This window comes from Delphinus delphis, chromosome 14, assembly GCF_949987515.2.
Source record: "Delphinus delphis chromosome 14, mDelDel1.2, whole genome shotgun sequence".
Taxonomy (NCBI): domain Eukaryota; kingdom Metazoa; phylum Chordata; class Mammalia; order Artiodactyla; family Delphinidae; genus Delphinus; species Delphinus delphis.
In genome coordinates, this window is record NC_082696.1 from 24,914,823 (window position 1) to 24,932,667 (window position 17,845).

At 41.3% G+C, this 17,845-nt stretch overlaps 1 protein-coding gene across 1 annotated transcript in view; it reads right to left on the minus strand.

Moving 5' to 3' along the window:
* The window catches only part of ECT2L (epithelial cell transforming 2 like), a 72,696-nt gene that overhangs the window by 41,133 nt on the left and 13,718 nt on the right, over positions 1–17,845 (minus strand). The window contains 4 exon segments of the mRNA XM_060030419.1: positions 204–240; positions 243–300; positions 302–352; positions 17,477–17,616. Of these exon segments, the coding sequence (XP_059886402.1) occupies positions 204–240; positions 243–300; positions 302–352; positions 17,477–17,616 (286 nt within the window).

A 17,845-nucleotide genomic window follows, 5' to 3' on the forward strand; every position in this document is an offset into this window, starting at 1 on the left:
ATTAGAAGAGTGTATATCCCCCTGACTTATAAAATAAATTACTGTATTTAATTCATCCCCATTTTTTTCTCTTAAGGGTAAGTTAATTATGGTTCAGATATGCTCAGTTATTATCTTCAGGAAAGGGAGCTACCCCAATCACCTCATTACAGATGACAGCTGCATTTGGGCCCTATTACTAGGAAATGACAAGTGGTAAAGCTGTTCAGTTAAAAATTTCCAGGGCCAGCTGACTTGTGCCAGCTGCAGCACAAATCTTTTGGAAAGGAGAAGATACATAGAGAAATGAAGCGTGGTAGAGAAATCCACTTTGGCCACTTGCATCCTTTCTGAAAACCAGTCTTGGACAACCCTAAAAAGAAAAATGCAGAAATTTAGTTCAGATCACTAATATCTAAAATTGATTAAAATCCAGTATAAATATTGGTCACTGTTCTTTCTCTAGTGTTCTACCTATTAAAAAATTAAGTTCTAAATAACATAAGGCTAGATTTTTAAGTATCCACTTTCAATGATCCATTCTAAAGAGCAAGATGCATTACAAAAATATCTAAAATCCACAGGGGAAAAAAGTCGGAAATAAACATAGTTGTATGATATAAATCTGGATTTTTTCCTTTTTCTTTACCCAAATTCAATAAATCAGCAAGTCCTGTCGGCTCTATAGATATATATCCCCCAAATATGTCCCCCATCCCAGCCACTTCTCTCCACCTCCCAGCCTTCACTCTAGTCAGGGCACCTCCACCTCTCTCCTGGGCGGTTGCATCTACCTCCTGATTGCCCCCCTGCTTCCACTCCAGTCTTCCTAGAGCCCATTCTCCACACAGCAGCCCAAGTGGTTTATAAAAATGTAAATTAGATAATGTCACTCATGCAAGTAAAACCCTACAGTGACTTCCCAATGCAATTAGAATAAAAACCTATAGCTCCATCACACTTAGTAGTGAAATAGTAAACGCCTTCCTCGTAACAAAGCAAGGTTGACTACACTCTCTACTTTAACATGGAATAGAGGTTCTAGCCAGTTCAATAAGGAAAGAAAAAAATAATGAAAGGTATACGTATTGGAAAGGGAGCAGTAAACTGTCTCAATTCATGTACCATGTACGTGGAATCTATAAAACAACTATTTAAATTGTTGAACTTATTAATAAAACATTGTTGCTAATTTTCTTTATTTTTCAAATGTTTATAGAATCTATAGCAACATCCCCTTTTTCATTCCTGATATTACTAATTCACATTTTCTCTCTTTTATCCTTGGTTACTCTTCCTAGGAGTTCATTGATTTTACTACTACTTGTAACAAACCAGCTTTTGTTTTCATAGATTTTCTCTATTGTTTGTTCATTTTCTATTTTATTGATTTCCACTCTTATTTTCATTTCTCTCTTTCTATGTACTTGGGTGTAATTTGCTATATTTTTCCCCTAGTTTTTTTTTTTTTAATTTAATTATTTTTGACTGTGTTGGGTCTTTGTTACTGCACACAGGCTTTCTCTAGTTGCGGTGAGCATGGGCTACTCTTCGTTGTGGTGTGCGGGCTTGTGGTGGCTTCTTTTGTTGCGGAGCACAGGCCCTAGAGCACGCGGGCTTCAGTAGTTGCAGTGTGTGGGCTCAGTAGTTGCAGTGCACAGGCTTAGTTGCTCCTTCCCAGACCAGGGATCGAACCCGTGTCCCCTGCATTGGCAAGAGGATTCTTAACCACTGCGCCACAAGGGAAGTTCCTCCCCTAGTTTCTTTTTTTTTTTTTTTTTTTTGGCGGTACGTGGGCCTCTCACTGTTGTGGCCTCTCCCGTTTCGGAGCACAGGCTCCGGACGCGCAGGCTCAGCGGCCATGGCTCACGGGTCCAGCCGCTCCGCAGCATGTGGGATCTTCCCAGACCGGGGCACGAACCCGCGTCCCCTGCATTGGCAGGCGGCCTCTCAACCACTACGCCACCAGGGAAGCCCCTCCCCTAGTTTCTTAAGGGGGAAGTTGAGATCATTAATTTTAAAAGCTTTTTCTCATTAACATAAACATTTACATTATATTGTTTTCCCTCTAAGCTGTGCTGCAGACCACATGCTTAGCCATGTTGTATATTCATTGTCATTCAACTTGAAATATTTTCTAATTTCCCTTGTGATTTCTTCTTTGACCATAGGTTATTTATAAGTGCTGTTAGTTTCTAAATGTTTGGGGATTTTCTAGATGTTTTATTTTTATTAATCCCAAAATGTATTGCATTGTTGTTAAAGAATATACTTAATAAGATTTCAACCATTTTGAAATGTATTGAGTCTTAGTTTGTGGACCAGGAAATGAGGTATAAAGGTATAAATGTTACTTTGCTCATAAAAAGAACATATATTTGGAAATTGTTGTGTCTAGTTTCTATAAATGTTAGTTCAAGGTGGATAAGAAGATTGCTCAGTTCTTCTATATTCATACTGATTTTTTTCTTTAGCTCTATTCCATCAGTTTTTGTTTCATGTAATGTGAAACTCTGTTATTTGGTACATAAACATTTATAATTGTTATGACTTCTTGATGAATTGTTACTTATTATAAAATGTCCATCTCTACCTATCTCTCTGGTAACACTCCTTGTCTTGAAGTCCATTTTGTCTGATATTAATATTGCCATCCTACTTTTATATGCTTACTATTTGCATGGTGTATCTTTTCCTATCCTTATACTTTACCAATCAGTGCCTTTATATTTAAAGTGTATCCCTCGGGGCTTCTCTGGTGGCACAGTGGTTGAGAGTCTGCCTGCTGATGCAGAGGACGCTGGTTCGTGCCCTGGTCCGGGAAGATCCCACATGCCGCGGAGCGCCTGGGCCCGTGAGCCATGGCCGCTGAGCCTGCGTGTCCGGAGCCTGTGCTCCGCAACGGGAGAGGCCACACAGTGAGAGGCCCGCGTACCGCAAAAAAATAAATTAATTAAAAAAATAAAGTATATCCCTCATAGTCAATATACAATGAAATTTTTTTTAGCTCATTTGACGACCATTGCCTTTATTTGAGGGTTTAGTCTGCTTGTATTTAATATAATTATTGTTATAGTTGAACCCAGGTCTCAATTTTGTTATTTGTTGTTTGGTTGTCCCATCTGTCTTATGAGCCTTTATTTCTCCTCTCCTGCCTTGGTTTGAGTTAATACATATTTTTGTATTTCATTTTAATTCCTTTATTAGCTTTTTAGGATATCTTTGCATTAGTTTTATAAGTTGTTGCTAGGAAGAATCATATGCATCTTTAATTTTTTGTAGTCTACTTAGAGGTAATATTCATATAAAATTAAAGACCAGTGCAACAATATAATTCTCACCATCGTTTGTGCTTTTGTTGTTATCTCTACTGCATCTACTTATGTTATAAACCCCACAATACATTGCTTTTGCTTCAAATAGTCATATGTCTCTAAAATAACTTCAAAATTTTATATCTTCTCACACATTTATCATTTCCTGTTCTCTTCATTCCTGTTTATAAATCCATGTTTCCATCTGGTATCAATTTCCTTAGCCTGAAGGGCTTCCTTTAGCATTTCTTTACTGCAGGTCTTCTGACAACAAATCTTGTTAGTTTCCTTTTATTTGAAAATGTCTTTATCTCACATTAATATTTGTAATACTATTATGACCCCATTAATTAATTCAAATAATTATCATCCTGTAGCCAATCTGGTTTCTGCTACATCCTATTTTTCTTCTTCCTCCCTCATGCCGCTATTATTTTAAAGCAAATCCAAGACATCATATAATTTCTTTTTTTTTAATTATAATTTTAAAAAATTTATTTATTTACTTTTGGCTGTGTTGGGTCTTCGTTGCTGCACGCGGGCTTTCTCTAGTTGCGGCGAGCAGGGGCTACTCTTCATTGTGGTGTGTGGGCTTCTCATTGCCGTGGCTTCCCTTGTTGCGGGGCATGGGCTGTAGGTGAGAGGGCTTCAGTAGTTGTGGCGTGTGGGCTTAGTCGCTCCGCGGCATGTGGGATCTTCCTAGACCAGGGATGGAACTTATGTCCCCTGCACTGGCAGGTGGATTCTTAACCACTGCGCCACCAGGGAAGTCCCAAGACATCATATAATTTCATCCATAAATATTTCAGTGTGTATCGATAAATAATATGTTGTTTTTTGGTTTTGGGGGTTTTATTTGGCCGCACCTCGCAGCTTATGGGATCTTAGTTCCCCGACCAGGGATAACCCAGGTCCTTGGCAGTTAGAGCATGTAGCCCTAACCACTGCACCACCAGGGAATTCCCTATCACTAAATAATAATAATAATAAATTTTTAAACATATACTGCATATAATACTGTCATCATACCTTAACATTCAACAATTTCTTAATGTGACATTCATAAAGAAAACTTTTTAAATATGACATCCATCAAGAAAGACTTGTAAGTGAGGATCCAGAAGAAGTAAACTTCTTACAAGCATGCCACCTAAGCACAGACAGATCTTGAATGAATACAAAATCCAAGCCCCTACTCAAGTGGTCATCTTGGAAGCTATATAGATCTTAGGCCAAAGAAACATTTCATGGCCCATGAAGGATGTACTGCTGGCTCTGCAGCTAACAACTACACACAAAAAAGGACACTGAATACCTGATTGTCCTCTGTATATAATTAGCAATAAACATCTGCTACAGCCCCAAGCCACCAGATAGCAATCCAGGTATGAGTAAATCTAGCTCTTCCCTGAAACTCCTGATTTCCTCCAAACTCAGCAGAATTACAGATATTTGTGGCCAATCTCACAGCTGATTGGAAACTTTGGTATAAGAACCTACCAGAACTCATTTACCTAAGGCCACTGGGAGTACAAGACTTCTTCTCACTACTAAGTGGCTACTGCTACCCAATTACTGGGTCCTAATGGACTCAGATTAACTCACTGAAAGAAAAGTTGTAACTCTGAACAGACTTCGTCCTGCAGCGGATCTTCTCTGACCTGAATTCCCATAGAGTGGGTCAAGCCTCAGAAAGTTTCAATGTGAAATGAAAATGACACCTCCAATTAGGTACAAACAAGACTTTAGTTACCCCCACCAACACATTGTTGAATATCCATTAGACCCAGAGACAGTCTTGACCATGAATTAACAAACTTTTGGCTTAACTGGAGCCTCACTTACAAGTCTTGGGAAAGGAAATGTTCTACCTTGCTACACAACACCAATTCATACATGTAGAAGGAATTAAGAAATGAGAAAATCACCACTTGGTAGCTATCACAGTAATAAGTGCTTCAGGTAAGAATCATCAATGTATGCTAAAACTAGTAAGTAAAAGTCTGACAAGGAAAAAAATACTTGCATAGATTCAAATACTTTTTAATTAAGTTAAAAGTAATCACTCAAATACTTTTTAGTTACTTATTAATTAATAAATACTAAATACTTAATAATTAACCATCTTAGCCGATGGTAAAGTTAAGATTATAAACAGTAGGCCAAATTGACATGCTATTCCCCCAATATGATCCACTGAGAAGAGCATAGCATTAAGTCTGTGTTATTCCTGCCAAGAACGTATGACCTCAATGTCGTCTTGAGGAAATATCAGCCAACCACAAACCGAAGGTCATTAAACAAAGTAGCAGATCTATGCTCTTCAAAAGTGTCAAGTAAGAAGGTGAGGAAAAACTGAGCAATTGCTCCACATCGAAGGTGGATGTAGAGACATGAAAACTAAATACAACAGATGACCTTAGATTGGATTTTGGACTGAGAAGGAAAGGACGATTATAAAGGACACTGTTGGAACAATCAGGAATATTGAATGGAGTCTGTGCACTGGACAGTAGTGCTGAACCAATGCTGATTTCCCAACATTGCAGGATGCACTGTGAGTTTTCAGCAGAGCGTGCTTGTTTTTTAGGAATCATACTGAAATGCTTAGGGTTAGTGGGGCATTATGTTTACAACTCACTCTCAAATATTTGAAATAATAGGGTAAAAATGGTAAAACGTTAACAATCAAGGAATCCAGATGAAAAGTTTAGAGGAATTGTTTACACTATTTTTGTAAGTTAAACATTATTGTAAAAAGTGGGGTTTTTTGTTGTTTTCTTGTTTGTTTTTAAGAAGCAGCTACCTGCTTCAGTTCCAAGGTTTAATGATTGCCTGTTATTTTTGTGTGTTTCTACTCCCCTGACTTTAAGTCACTGCTTTTTCTTGGTCCTTGTCCATGCAGCTTTGTCATAACTGGAGACAAAACAGAGTGGCTTAAAATGAACCTGTTGTCAGGGCAGTCTGGAGGGAGGGTGGGAGTCGGGGTGTAAGCAGGAGGAAAAAGAACAGAGTTGTGTGTGTGCTGGCAGCACAGGGTACTCACAGGCAGAGGTGTCCCTTAGGGGTCTTCTCAGTATGGATAGACATTAACGTTCAAACTGAATGAGACTTGTGACCACACCAAGGACAGTTAATCCCAGTGGATTCGTGACCTTAACTCCTGCTTCATAGTCATTCCACTGGCCCTTGAGAGACAACTTGCTCTCATTTGGAACTCTAAGACAGATCAATAAAATAAAATGCAAAACAGAAACGTTTTCAGCCTCCTTTTCAGAGACGGGTCTCAGTACCTTCAGAGTCTTTGTGCCCATCCTCACAGCATCTACTGTTCCGTCCCAGCCAAGCAAAAGAGAATTGAGCCTGAATTGCTTTTTAAAGTAAATCTTAATCATACATATTTTATATTTGTTCCTAGTCTGTGCTGCTGCAAGGACACATTCGAGTATAATGAATTTTAAGCAAGAAGGAAAGAAAATGCTTCAGTCACATTAAAAAAAAAAAAATCAGTACATGAGGAGCAGAGAACTAGGGTGGTTTGCGGTAATGACATTGTGGCTCATTGCATTTTAGTTAACGTCGCAAAGTAAGAAATCCGTGAAGAGAAATACCAGCATGTGAGGAGACAATGAAGAAAATGTGCTTCGCTCGTTTGTTGTGACAAAGATAGCTTCATTGGAATAATTCATGATAGTGCCTCGCAGCGCCACGCACAATGTGTGCTTTGCAAAACTAATAAGCTTAGCGATATGGGACTTGAATCTAATTGTCTGCTCTGAAGTTTGTGATAAGAAATAGAAGGACGCTGCCCGAATTGTGATGAAATGGCTGAGGAGCAGATGGGGGAGGTGACCTGGAGAGGGCCGAGTGCCTTTGGCAGAGGTCCCTGCACTCTAGTGGCCCAGGCGGCACCTCCTCGTCTTGTCTGGTGGCTTGACACACGCTCCATGGCGTGGTAAGGGTCTGTGTTGGGTGGATTTCCACATGGAGGCCAGTGTCACACAGTATAACGACCAGGTCTGGGGTGGACAGAAAATGCAGAACCGTGCGCTGAGCTCTCCAGTGAGTGAGAGCAAAGCTGGTGTGGGTACAGCAATAAGGAGGGTGACTGAAGGGTTTTTTATTTTAAGCTTTAAAAATAATTTGTATATTCTGATTTGTAAATAGTTAAATGGGTACATAAAAGCATAAAAAGTTAGGTTATACTTAGTTGGTACAATTATGGGTGATTGGTAGTTTCCTCTTTTTGCTTATTTAAACTTTCCAGTGTGTCTCCAAAGGCCTGATTTTACCACTGAATGGTAAAAAATGTCTTGTCTATTTCCTACACATCCTTCAGAATCCAGCCTAAATGTCAAGTCCTCAGGGAAGGCTTCCCTGAGCCCCTGGACTAGGTGAGGTCCCAGTTACTTTTCCTTTGTCACTTAGCATCACCGTAGCTATTTCTTTGATATCTATTGGGTTGGCCATGCCTGCCCTTGGGTGGTGGAAAATAAAGGATAATGCATGCACATGGATGTGACATCACTACATGAGTGCAGGATGACTTCCCTTGTGTGATTCTTATTATTATATGGCTTGTGGCCAATGAAGCAGTAGGGTCCTGAGGAAGGAGTAAGAGACTTTCTCTGGAACCAGCATGGCAGATCCAAGTCACGTGGCTGGTAAAAAGCGATTTTTGCAACAATGTAGGTAACACTATAAGGCGATGTTAGTGGGTTGTTTTGGGGTGGTATTTCTGGGGTACTGCCAGAATCCTCTCACCTTCCCAACAGGCTGACCGTTCCTGCTCCCCAAACACTTCCCCGTGGGACGCTACTCTAGCCCACTGAGCCCTGCCTACTTCACGCCGTCTCATATTCTTTGCCAAAACCTGTATCCTTTACACTTGATGTGCACTGAAGTGTAACCTAAGCACTATTTTTGTGTTTCCTTCCTTGCTGACCCTCAAATTTAGTCCTTTTTTGGACTCATTCACCATTTAAAGTCTTTCTCTTCCACTGGACTGGAAGCCCCATAAACAAAAGGTATGGCAGCCGTCTTGTTTGCTGCTCTGTCCCCAGCATCTGGTATGGTGCTTGTAACTTAGCAGGGGGTAAATAGATATGTGTACATTAGAATAAAGAATGTAAAAAAAAAGTTGAAAAACAGGAAGAGAAAATCACTGCTTGTATTAATTTCCTGTTCATTATAACAAATTACCACCAACTTAGTGGCTTAAAACAGTACAAATGTATTCTCTCAGAGTTTTGGAGATCACAAGTCTGAAATCAGTTTCACGGGGCTACAGTCAGGGTGTTGGCAGGGCTGGTTTTTTCCTGCAAGCTCTAAGGGGAGAACTTGTTTTCTTGTCTCGTTCAGGGCCTAGTAGCTGTCTCTATTCCTCAGCTCAGGTCCCCTTTATCTTCAAAACCAGAAGCATAGGATCTTCAAGTCTCTCCATCTCTCCCATCATCACATCATTTTCTCTTCCGACTCTGATGTCTCTTGCATCCCTTATAAGGACCATTGTGACTATGTTGAGCTCCAGTGATGCAGGACAATCTCCCCAACACAAATTCTTAATCACATCTGCAAAGTCCCTTTGCTGTACAAGATAACACTCATAGGTTCCAGGGATTAGGGCCTGGACATCTTTGGAGACAATTATCCAGTCTACCACAGTGCTCTAACTTCTGAGACATGCAAAACACCCCCACTTATTTCCAGCGGTGCTACGTTGTACCGTCAGATATCCAGTGAGGTGCATGAACATCCCTCTTGTTCCATTTTAGGCCAAGTTTTAGTCTACTAAAATATGAACTTCAGAGGGTAGGGGTCTCTTACACTCTGTTTCGTGTGGAATCCCACTCACCCAGAACTATGCTTGCTATACAGCAGACCCTCGGTAAATATTTGTTGAATGCTGCATGCATAGACTTCAGCTTTTGTCATCCATCATTTACTTCCTCTTCTTTAGATAAAATAACCTCAGTTCCTATTTGGTGGTCCATGTGCTTCTACAGGAGCTGACTTCATTCCTGACTCCAAAAAGCACATGGTCAAAGCTAATGAAATTCATGTGGGTCAATCCCGTGGCCACAGCCACTGGCAGGAGGGGGCATGGACCCAAACTGGTCCAGAGGGAAACCAAACAGAATTCTTTTCTTCTGGACACAAATGAGGAAGCATAATAATGACGCCATGACTGCTGAAGTCAGAGCAGAGGGCCAGAAAGAAACAAGTCGTTTCATTGCTGAATCTCTGGATCGAGCTTCAGCTACAGCCAAACCTACCTATGGGTTTTCCAATTACATGAGAGTCAAATATTTCTTTTATTATTTGTGTCAAGTTTAAGGTTACTTATAATGAAACATTCTAAAACCACTAAGAAGTATTGCAAGTGAAACATGAAGAATCTACAGAAACAGAACAAATAATTTTGTTTTGCTAATAGAGAATAGGAGGGATGGGACACTCATACCATCTGTGTTCCAGCCTCCAAGAAGGAGTAGGTGAAAAGGTGGAAGAAGCCTTGGGGCCTTTAGGTCACCCAGGCCTTGTGTCTTACCCTTGGCTGGATACCAAATCACCATGGGAACTTAGTAAAAACAGCTTCCTCAGCCCCATCCCAGGTGTTTTGAGCCAAAATGTCTATGGGTGAGGCTCATAGTTCATGTTTTTAACAAACTCCAAGTGACTCTAACGGGTTCACCCTCCTCAACATTGGTGAACTTGACGGCCCACTGGTAGAAGAGGCAGCCTAGCAGATGCTGACGCCAAAGTACAAAGTGTTGAATACATGTATGGTGTCCTTAGGAGAATGTATAATCCTATTTGAAGCCCTGAATTAATTAAATACTTAGACTCGGCATGAGGGTCTGATGCGCTCTCTCCTATGTGTAAAGGACATCAGTTTGACTGCTAAATGCTTTTTGTTTTTCCAAACCTGGCTGGTTCTCTGCTAGATTCTGGAGAGTTGGTATAACAAGAGAAGTGACAACTAGATACATGGACTATTATGGACCATTTTTAAACCTATTTATCTTCCTTTCACTTTCCTTAAATAAGGGAAATCAGGATAGCTCCAGGGTTAGTGAATTCAAGAACTCAGTGTCACTAATGGCCAAGGATTTTCTATATTTTCACTTTGCCTGCTCAGTAATTTGCTTTGGTCCCTCCAACTTGTTCCCTGAGGTGGTTCCCAAATGACTGACTGTTGTGAGCAGAGATCTGCACACAACAGAGATCACAGGCTATAGGGCAGAAGAGGGCATGTCCTTCCCTCTAGTTCCTTTTTAGGTCCCTTTGAGAGTGAAGAAAACTCTCCCAGAAACTCTAGCAGCCACTCTCTTGTGTTTCCTTGGGCCGAATTAATATCTACATGCCCTTTCTAAACCAGACGCATAAAAGAGGATGGAATGACCATGATTCTGTCCAACCCTGACTCACTCTTTGGGGGTCAGTGTGACCCACCACCCCTGAAGCACATGATACCTGAGGGAAAAAAAGGGTTTTGTCAGGAAGATGGAGAGGAATTGGGGAATGGCATGGGTGTGTGGGTGTGTGATGGACAGTGTCTAGCCCACTAAACAGGAATTGGTGCAAGAAGAGGAAGGATCTCTAGCCACCCAAGCTTCTTTCTGATCTACCCAACCCTTAAAGACGCCTGCCCTTTCCCTTCCCTTCAGAGCACTTACTTATCTCAGTCCTTGCTTCCTTACACTTGAGATACTACATGGGGATATTTCATAAATGGATAAAAGTAGTTTTAATATCTGGTAGTACAACTCTTACTAATTTTTTTCTTTATATTTAAATTTTTCGTAGCTGTTGTAGTCCATTTTCTTTTCCAGATTAGCTTTAGAATCCGTTTCTCAAAGTCCATAAGAAAATGCCATTTTGGGATTTGTACCAAGATTGAATTGAATTGAAAGATTAATGTGGAGAGAATTGGCATCTTGAAACTTAGCATATCTATCTATTTACCCAGGTTTTTTTTTTCTGCTACCCTTTAATACAAATTTCTAATTTCCTTCATAAGGGTCTTGCACTTATCTTTTTAGTTTTATGCAACACACATAAGGAAGCAGAGCTGAGAGAAGGAAGAGAGTGAGTGAGCCCTGGTAACATTGAGTCTAAGGATCTAGCGCAGCCTAAAGTAGACAAATCTTAAGTCAATAAATTCCCTTTTCTTCTTAGGCTGGTTTGAATTCCATTTCTGTTATTTGCACTTGAAAGCATTCTGACCATGACATCAAAAGAATACATAGAGAGGGTAGGACAAAAGATGACAGGCAGTCACCGGGCACTTACTCTGTATGTAATTAGAGCATCCTCCTTCTGCTTCTAAGACTTGCTAGCCGTTTAGGTCTCACAGGGAGCTACGTCTACTCTCATTCTGCCTCAACCCTCCTGAAAATTTCCTAAAGAGATTTAAAAAGACAGAATGGAGACAAATGGTCTCTTAAAACCTTGTCTCCATTTTCCAGTGAACTATCTGTGGATTTGACCCTTCGCAGAGGGTAAAGGATACTTGGTAGATCTGGAAGCTAACATCATGTCCTTTATGAATGGCTGGTAGTGTCATCAGGGCTGCTACACTTGGGAAATTGTGCAATGAACAAGTTTAGGAGGTGCCGTTCACACAGGCGATAGAGTGAAATAGCGTCGCCTGGAGGTGTGCGATATGGCAGCCTTGGGTACTATTACTATGCATAATTCCTTTTGGAATTGCTTTATAGAGGTCTTGAATTAATTAAATAATGAAAAGTCTTCAATGAAGCAAAGTATTAGTAATATCCTGTATTCTAAAACTTGTAATATCTTGAAAAAAATCCTTCCTCTGAGAGAACTACCAAAGGAAAGCTTTGTTCTGAGTACCTTTTTATCATCATCGTCATTAGGAGTGGTTTACACATCTTCATTCATTCAAACAAGCATTTATTGAGTGGCTACTATGAACCTCGTATTGTTTTAAGTGCTAGGGACAGAAAGAGTTACCAGAAAAAGTCCCTGCCCTCATGGAGCTACCTTCTTGTGGAATAGGCAGATGGTAAATGAACAAGCAAGTACTATGGTGTATAACATAATGGCAAGTGGAGCTACCATACTGTAAAGAGAAGTGAAACATTACAGAGGGAGAGTAGCAACACTTATAAAACCGGAAGTGAGGACTTCAAGTGCAGGGGCTTTGCCTAATGTAAGCCGGTGACCGTCCTACCACCCACTCTCCCTCTGTCCCCACCTCCACCCAGTAAAACAGCTTCGGGGTTTGGCTTCTCCTTTCAAACTCCAGGATTTCCTTTCTTAGCTTCATCCACCCCTAAAAGCCACCCAACAGCAAATGCTAATATTATATGTGGTTGCCCACGACCATCTGATCTATGTGAAAGGACAGAAATATGTCCAGAATATGGGGCTGAGGGGAGGGAAGAGTCAGGATGACCCACGTTTCCAGACCTGTCTTGGATATTTAGAAAACAGTGGGTCTCTGAATACTCCCCTCTCCCCTCCACCACCTCCACACAGAAATGTCCTTCTTTCACATGGACGTCAGTAACTCAGCGTGATGTAGCTGTTCTATATTTAAGGTTAATCTAGAAGTGTGTTGTCTCTGAAAAATTTATGTACCAGATTTCCTCAGAAATTACAATCGAGATAAACATCCTCAACTGAGCCCTCTCAGGGGCTGCAGGGAAGACGGGGTGGGTATACTGCGGCGAGAGTGCGGGACGGCGGTGTTCCCTCTTAACTATACATGGGTTGGTATGTTTTTTGGTACATTTTTCTGCCCTCCAACCCCCCTTCCAGGTGACTCTGATGGAGACAAGCAACAAGAGCTAATCCTTGTTCGGTGGTGATCTCCCTCTCCCTACATACATACACACACACACACACACACACACACACACACACACACACACTCCATCCGTGTCTTAGGACTGCAGTTACATGAATCATGAATGTTGCTCCACCCACCAGGAAAAGCTACAAGTTTGAACAGCTCCAGCCCCATAATGAAAGGCCTTTGTAGGAGGCATTACCTCTTGCTGAACAGAAGCAGTTTGAAACCGGTCCCACCAGTGTGACTAGGAGACTGATTCAATCTTCTCATAGGTTTCTTCAAGTGTGGCAGACACAAACAGCCCAGTTTCCTTTAAGGAGTCACAGGAAAGGTCAGCCTACTCAAGTGGCAGGGGGACAACACCACTGGAAACCGTCAGACGTGTGGACAGATAAGCATAATGTACAGGGAAAATGCCACGATAGAGGTTTGTAAAAACGATGGGGGTGAAGGATGAGCAGGAAAGGCTTCCCAGTGGAGGTGACATTTAAGTTGAAGTGAGAGGGAGAACTTGCCAGAGGGAAGGTTTAAGAAGATGAACCTTTGAAAAATGTCTTAAATATTATAAAACTCCATTTAAGAAAATTTCCAAAGTCTTAACAATATGGAATATTTATTAGCATAGAAAAGAAAAATCTTAGATATTTGAATATATCTCATAGAGATTAAGAAGAAACTTTTAATGAAAACTGTGACAACATATTTCTGACTGGTACTTCAATATCCTGTTTAAGCTTTATAACTGCCTGAATTAAAACAAAGTTATTCAGAAATTATAAAACAAAGCATCTAAAACAATGGCTTCTCTGTCTGAAAAGCAAGGTATTGCACAAATATAGCTGAGCTTACATGCAAAGATTTCAGGCATTCGAATAATGCTAAATTCTTTCTTTTATTCACAAGCTTATTCATAGTTATGGGGGAACAGGGACTAGAGGAGTAAATATAATTCAGAAAAAACACTTAATAATTAAAAGTTGATGGCAGTGCTACCATTTGATCCAGCAATTCCATTTCTAGTTATATACCTAAAAGAAGTAAAGCGTCCATATAGAAAGACTTATACACAGTTGTTCATAGCAGCATTACTTACAGTAGCCAAAATGTGGAAACGACCCAGATGTCCATCAACTGATGAGTGGATAGATAAAATGTGGCCTATCCACACTGTGGAATATTATTTGGCAATAAAAAGGAAAGTCTTGATATATGCTATAAAACAGGTGAACTAAAGGCCACATATTGTATGATTCCATTTATATGAAAAGTCTGGAATAGGCAAATTTATAGAGAAATAAAATAGATTAGTGGTTGTGCAGGGCTGGAATTGAGGGGGGATTGGAATGGGGAGTGATTGCTAATAGATAGGGGGTTTCTTTTGTGGGTGATGAAAATGTTCTAAACTTAAATTGTGTTGGTGGTTGCACAACTCTGTGAATGTACTAAAACCAGGGGTCCCCAACCCCTGGGTCATCAACCGGTACCAGTCCACGGCCTGTTAGGAAGCAGGCCGCACAGCAGGAGGTGAGCGGAGGGCAAGTGAGCGAAGCTTCATCTGCCGCTCCCCATTGCTCCCCATTGCTCACATTACTGCCTGAAACACCACCACCCCAACCCTGGAAAAACTGTCTTCCACGAAACCGGTCCCTGGTGCCAAAAAGCTTGGGGACCCCTGCTAAAACCATTGAACTGTGTCCTTTAAATGCATGAATTTTATGTATGTGAATTACATCTCAATAAAGATACTTTAAAATTTTATTGCATTAACTTTAGGCTAAAAATGAAAATAAGTTGGGCTTTTAGATTGGGTTAAAATCAAGCACAGCTCAAACTGGATTAGACCATCTGCACATGGTGTCTTCAGCTGTCAGTAAGAGGGAAGAAATGGCTGACCAAAAGAGATGGCAGGAAGTCATGTAAGAAAGACTTCATCCAGACTGTGGGGAATGACCTGATTGATGTTCAACAACAAAAACCACCACTACAAATTAAAGATCCTGGTTTCAGGATGCCAAACCCAGAGACCAGAAATTGACATACAACTTCCCCCGAAATTAGTAGCCCAGAACATGTAATAACAGCTTCATGGGACTATGAAATACATATAACTCTGCAGAAACACAGCTGCTGTCAAACAAAGCAGCGTAATTTCACTTAACAGGTTAGTTCCATATCCTTCTCCCACAGAAAGAAGAATTCAGGTGCCAGACAGTGAATGAAGTTTCCAGTGAAAAAATGTCAGGCCTACTGTTGATGAGCCTCAAAATATACCACAAGATCACTAATGACCTCCAGTGGTTACAACTAAAATTGCTCGGTTTGTGATACATGAGACTAGAACAGGATGGCCCACAAAGCAATTATGGATAAAGGGTTTGGTCTCTTATTTTCTTATCTTGAAAGCTGCAAAATTGAAGTCAAAGGAAGTCTACCCAATGACTACCATAAAAATCTCCCTTCCTCCTGATTTTTTTTTTAATATACATTTATTTATTTTTGGCTGCGTTGGGTCTTTGTTGCTGTGCGCGGGCTTTTCTCTAGTTGCGGTGAGCAAGGGCTACTCTTCAATGCGGTGCGCGGGTTTCTCATTGCGGTGGCTTCTCTTGTTGCAGAGCACAGGCTCTAGGCACGCGGGCTTCAGTAGTTGTGGCACGTGGGCTCAGTAGCTGTGGCTTGCGGGCTGTAGAGTGCAGGCTCGGTAGTTGTGGCGCACGGGCTTAGTTGCTCTGCGGCATGTGGAATCTTCCCGGACCAGGGCTCAAACCCGTGTCCCCTGCATTGGCAGCCAGATTCTTAACCACTGCTCCACCAGGGAAGTCCCCTCCTGATTTTTAAGCATTGACTGAAGAGCCTCTTTGTCTGTGGCCTGTCTTTGCAGCCTCTTTTGACATGCCTGGAAGATGGCTGTCTCCCTCCAGTGACTTGGTGACTCCATCAGGGATAATCCACTAGGAGCCCCACGGATGCAGAGAAAGCGGACGATGGAGAAGGTGCGTTCGTAGGTAGGAGAGATGAAATGACTGTGTGAAAGTGTAAGAAAGACTGAGAGAAGCAGGTATTGTAAACTAAAATTACCCAATTTGGTCTTGCACAACTCTTGACACTTTTTGGTGAATATCTAAGAAGTTTGAGGGTTAGCCTGTCCCCCAAGCCCCACCACCAGGTTGTAGTGAAAGCAGCCCCAAAGGATGCCCTACCTGGAGTTTCACTGAACAAACTTTAGTAAATAAGCCCAAACCACTTCATACAGCCTCCTCTGTAGGCCTGACAAAATCCCAGCTCTCTGCCCTTTGGGTGAAAGATTCATTCAACTGAGAAAGAACAATGTTCCATGAACAGGATTCTATTACTATCCTTTTTGTTGGCCTCAGGCTACCAGAAAACCCCCAGTCAGACACGGCCATGTTTTGGAGATGAAACCATCCTTAATAAGCACCAACTGGCCTGGCTGGATTCTTCAGACAGGTCCAGGCCTGCCGGAGGGCTCTCTGGAATATTTTGGTCAGTCCACATATCTGAATACCTTTAATTTCACCAAAGACAGGCCATTTCTAGCATTCAACCAGCATGTTAACAAGACACTAGTTGCTCTGATAATAACTAATATCTAATATTTGCTATGCTAATTAGCAAAGTGTCTGGTAATAACTAAAACACTGTGACCTTTCCAATACAGTGCTAGCTAATCACCCCTAGAGTACTAACTCTTGATCAGAACACTAGCTGCCCCTGGGTGTCATTTCAACTAACACTTTCACATGTCACACCAGCCATGCTGGAGTATTTTGAAATAAATTACAGAGATAATAGGACGCAAGGGAAAGAATAAGAAGAACCAGGACTTAACGGCAATCAGTGACCACTGCCATATGAGTCTTGCCCATATTCCTAAATGCTGCTGCCACTGTCATTTCTCAGATATTTTTTGGATCCATTCATTCATGTAACAAATATTTCGGAGTACCTACTTCAAATATCTTATCTGTCTGAGAGTTCCAAGGAGAATTTAATATACTAAGAGAATGTTAAAAATTCATTGGCTGGGGCTTCCCTGGTGGCTCAGTGGTTGAGAGTCCGCCTGCCGATGCAGGGGACACGGGTTCGTGCCCTGGTCTGGGAAGATCCCACATGCCGCGGAGCGGCTGGGCCTGTGAGCCATGGCTGCTGAGCCTGTGCGTCCGGAGCCTGTGCTCTGCAACGGGAGGGGCCGCAACGGTGAGAGGCCCTCGTACCACACACACACAAAAAAAATCAGTTGCTTTTTTTCTGTAGAAAAAAAGAAACTCTTAAAAGTTATATGAACATTTTATGATATTTTATTTTCTTTAAGATAATTACATCATTAGGCTACATTTACCTTAATTGTAATTTAGTGCATCATAAAAAAATCGTGAATAAGAATTCTTGATGTTGCTTGTTAGTCCAGAGGTCAAATCAATGACTTATAAGAGCAACTCTTTCCTGAAAGAGCGATAAGGGAGAGAAAATGACATTTTCCTTTACAGTTCAATATGTTCTTAGTTGCTAAGCAATCCATAGGCAACCTAACAACCTCACAGCTAATACTTGCATTGCACGTTACAGTTCACAAAGCACTTTCACATATGTAGTAAGGGTCTCTCCCTTCAGCTTAAACTCCTTTTATCTGGGGATGCAGGCAAGCCCAGGCTTGTTGGGTGGGCCGGTGGGAAAGGCTGGCAGGGATGTAATTGCAGAGGGGCTCAAG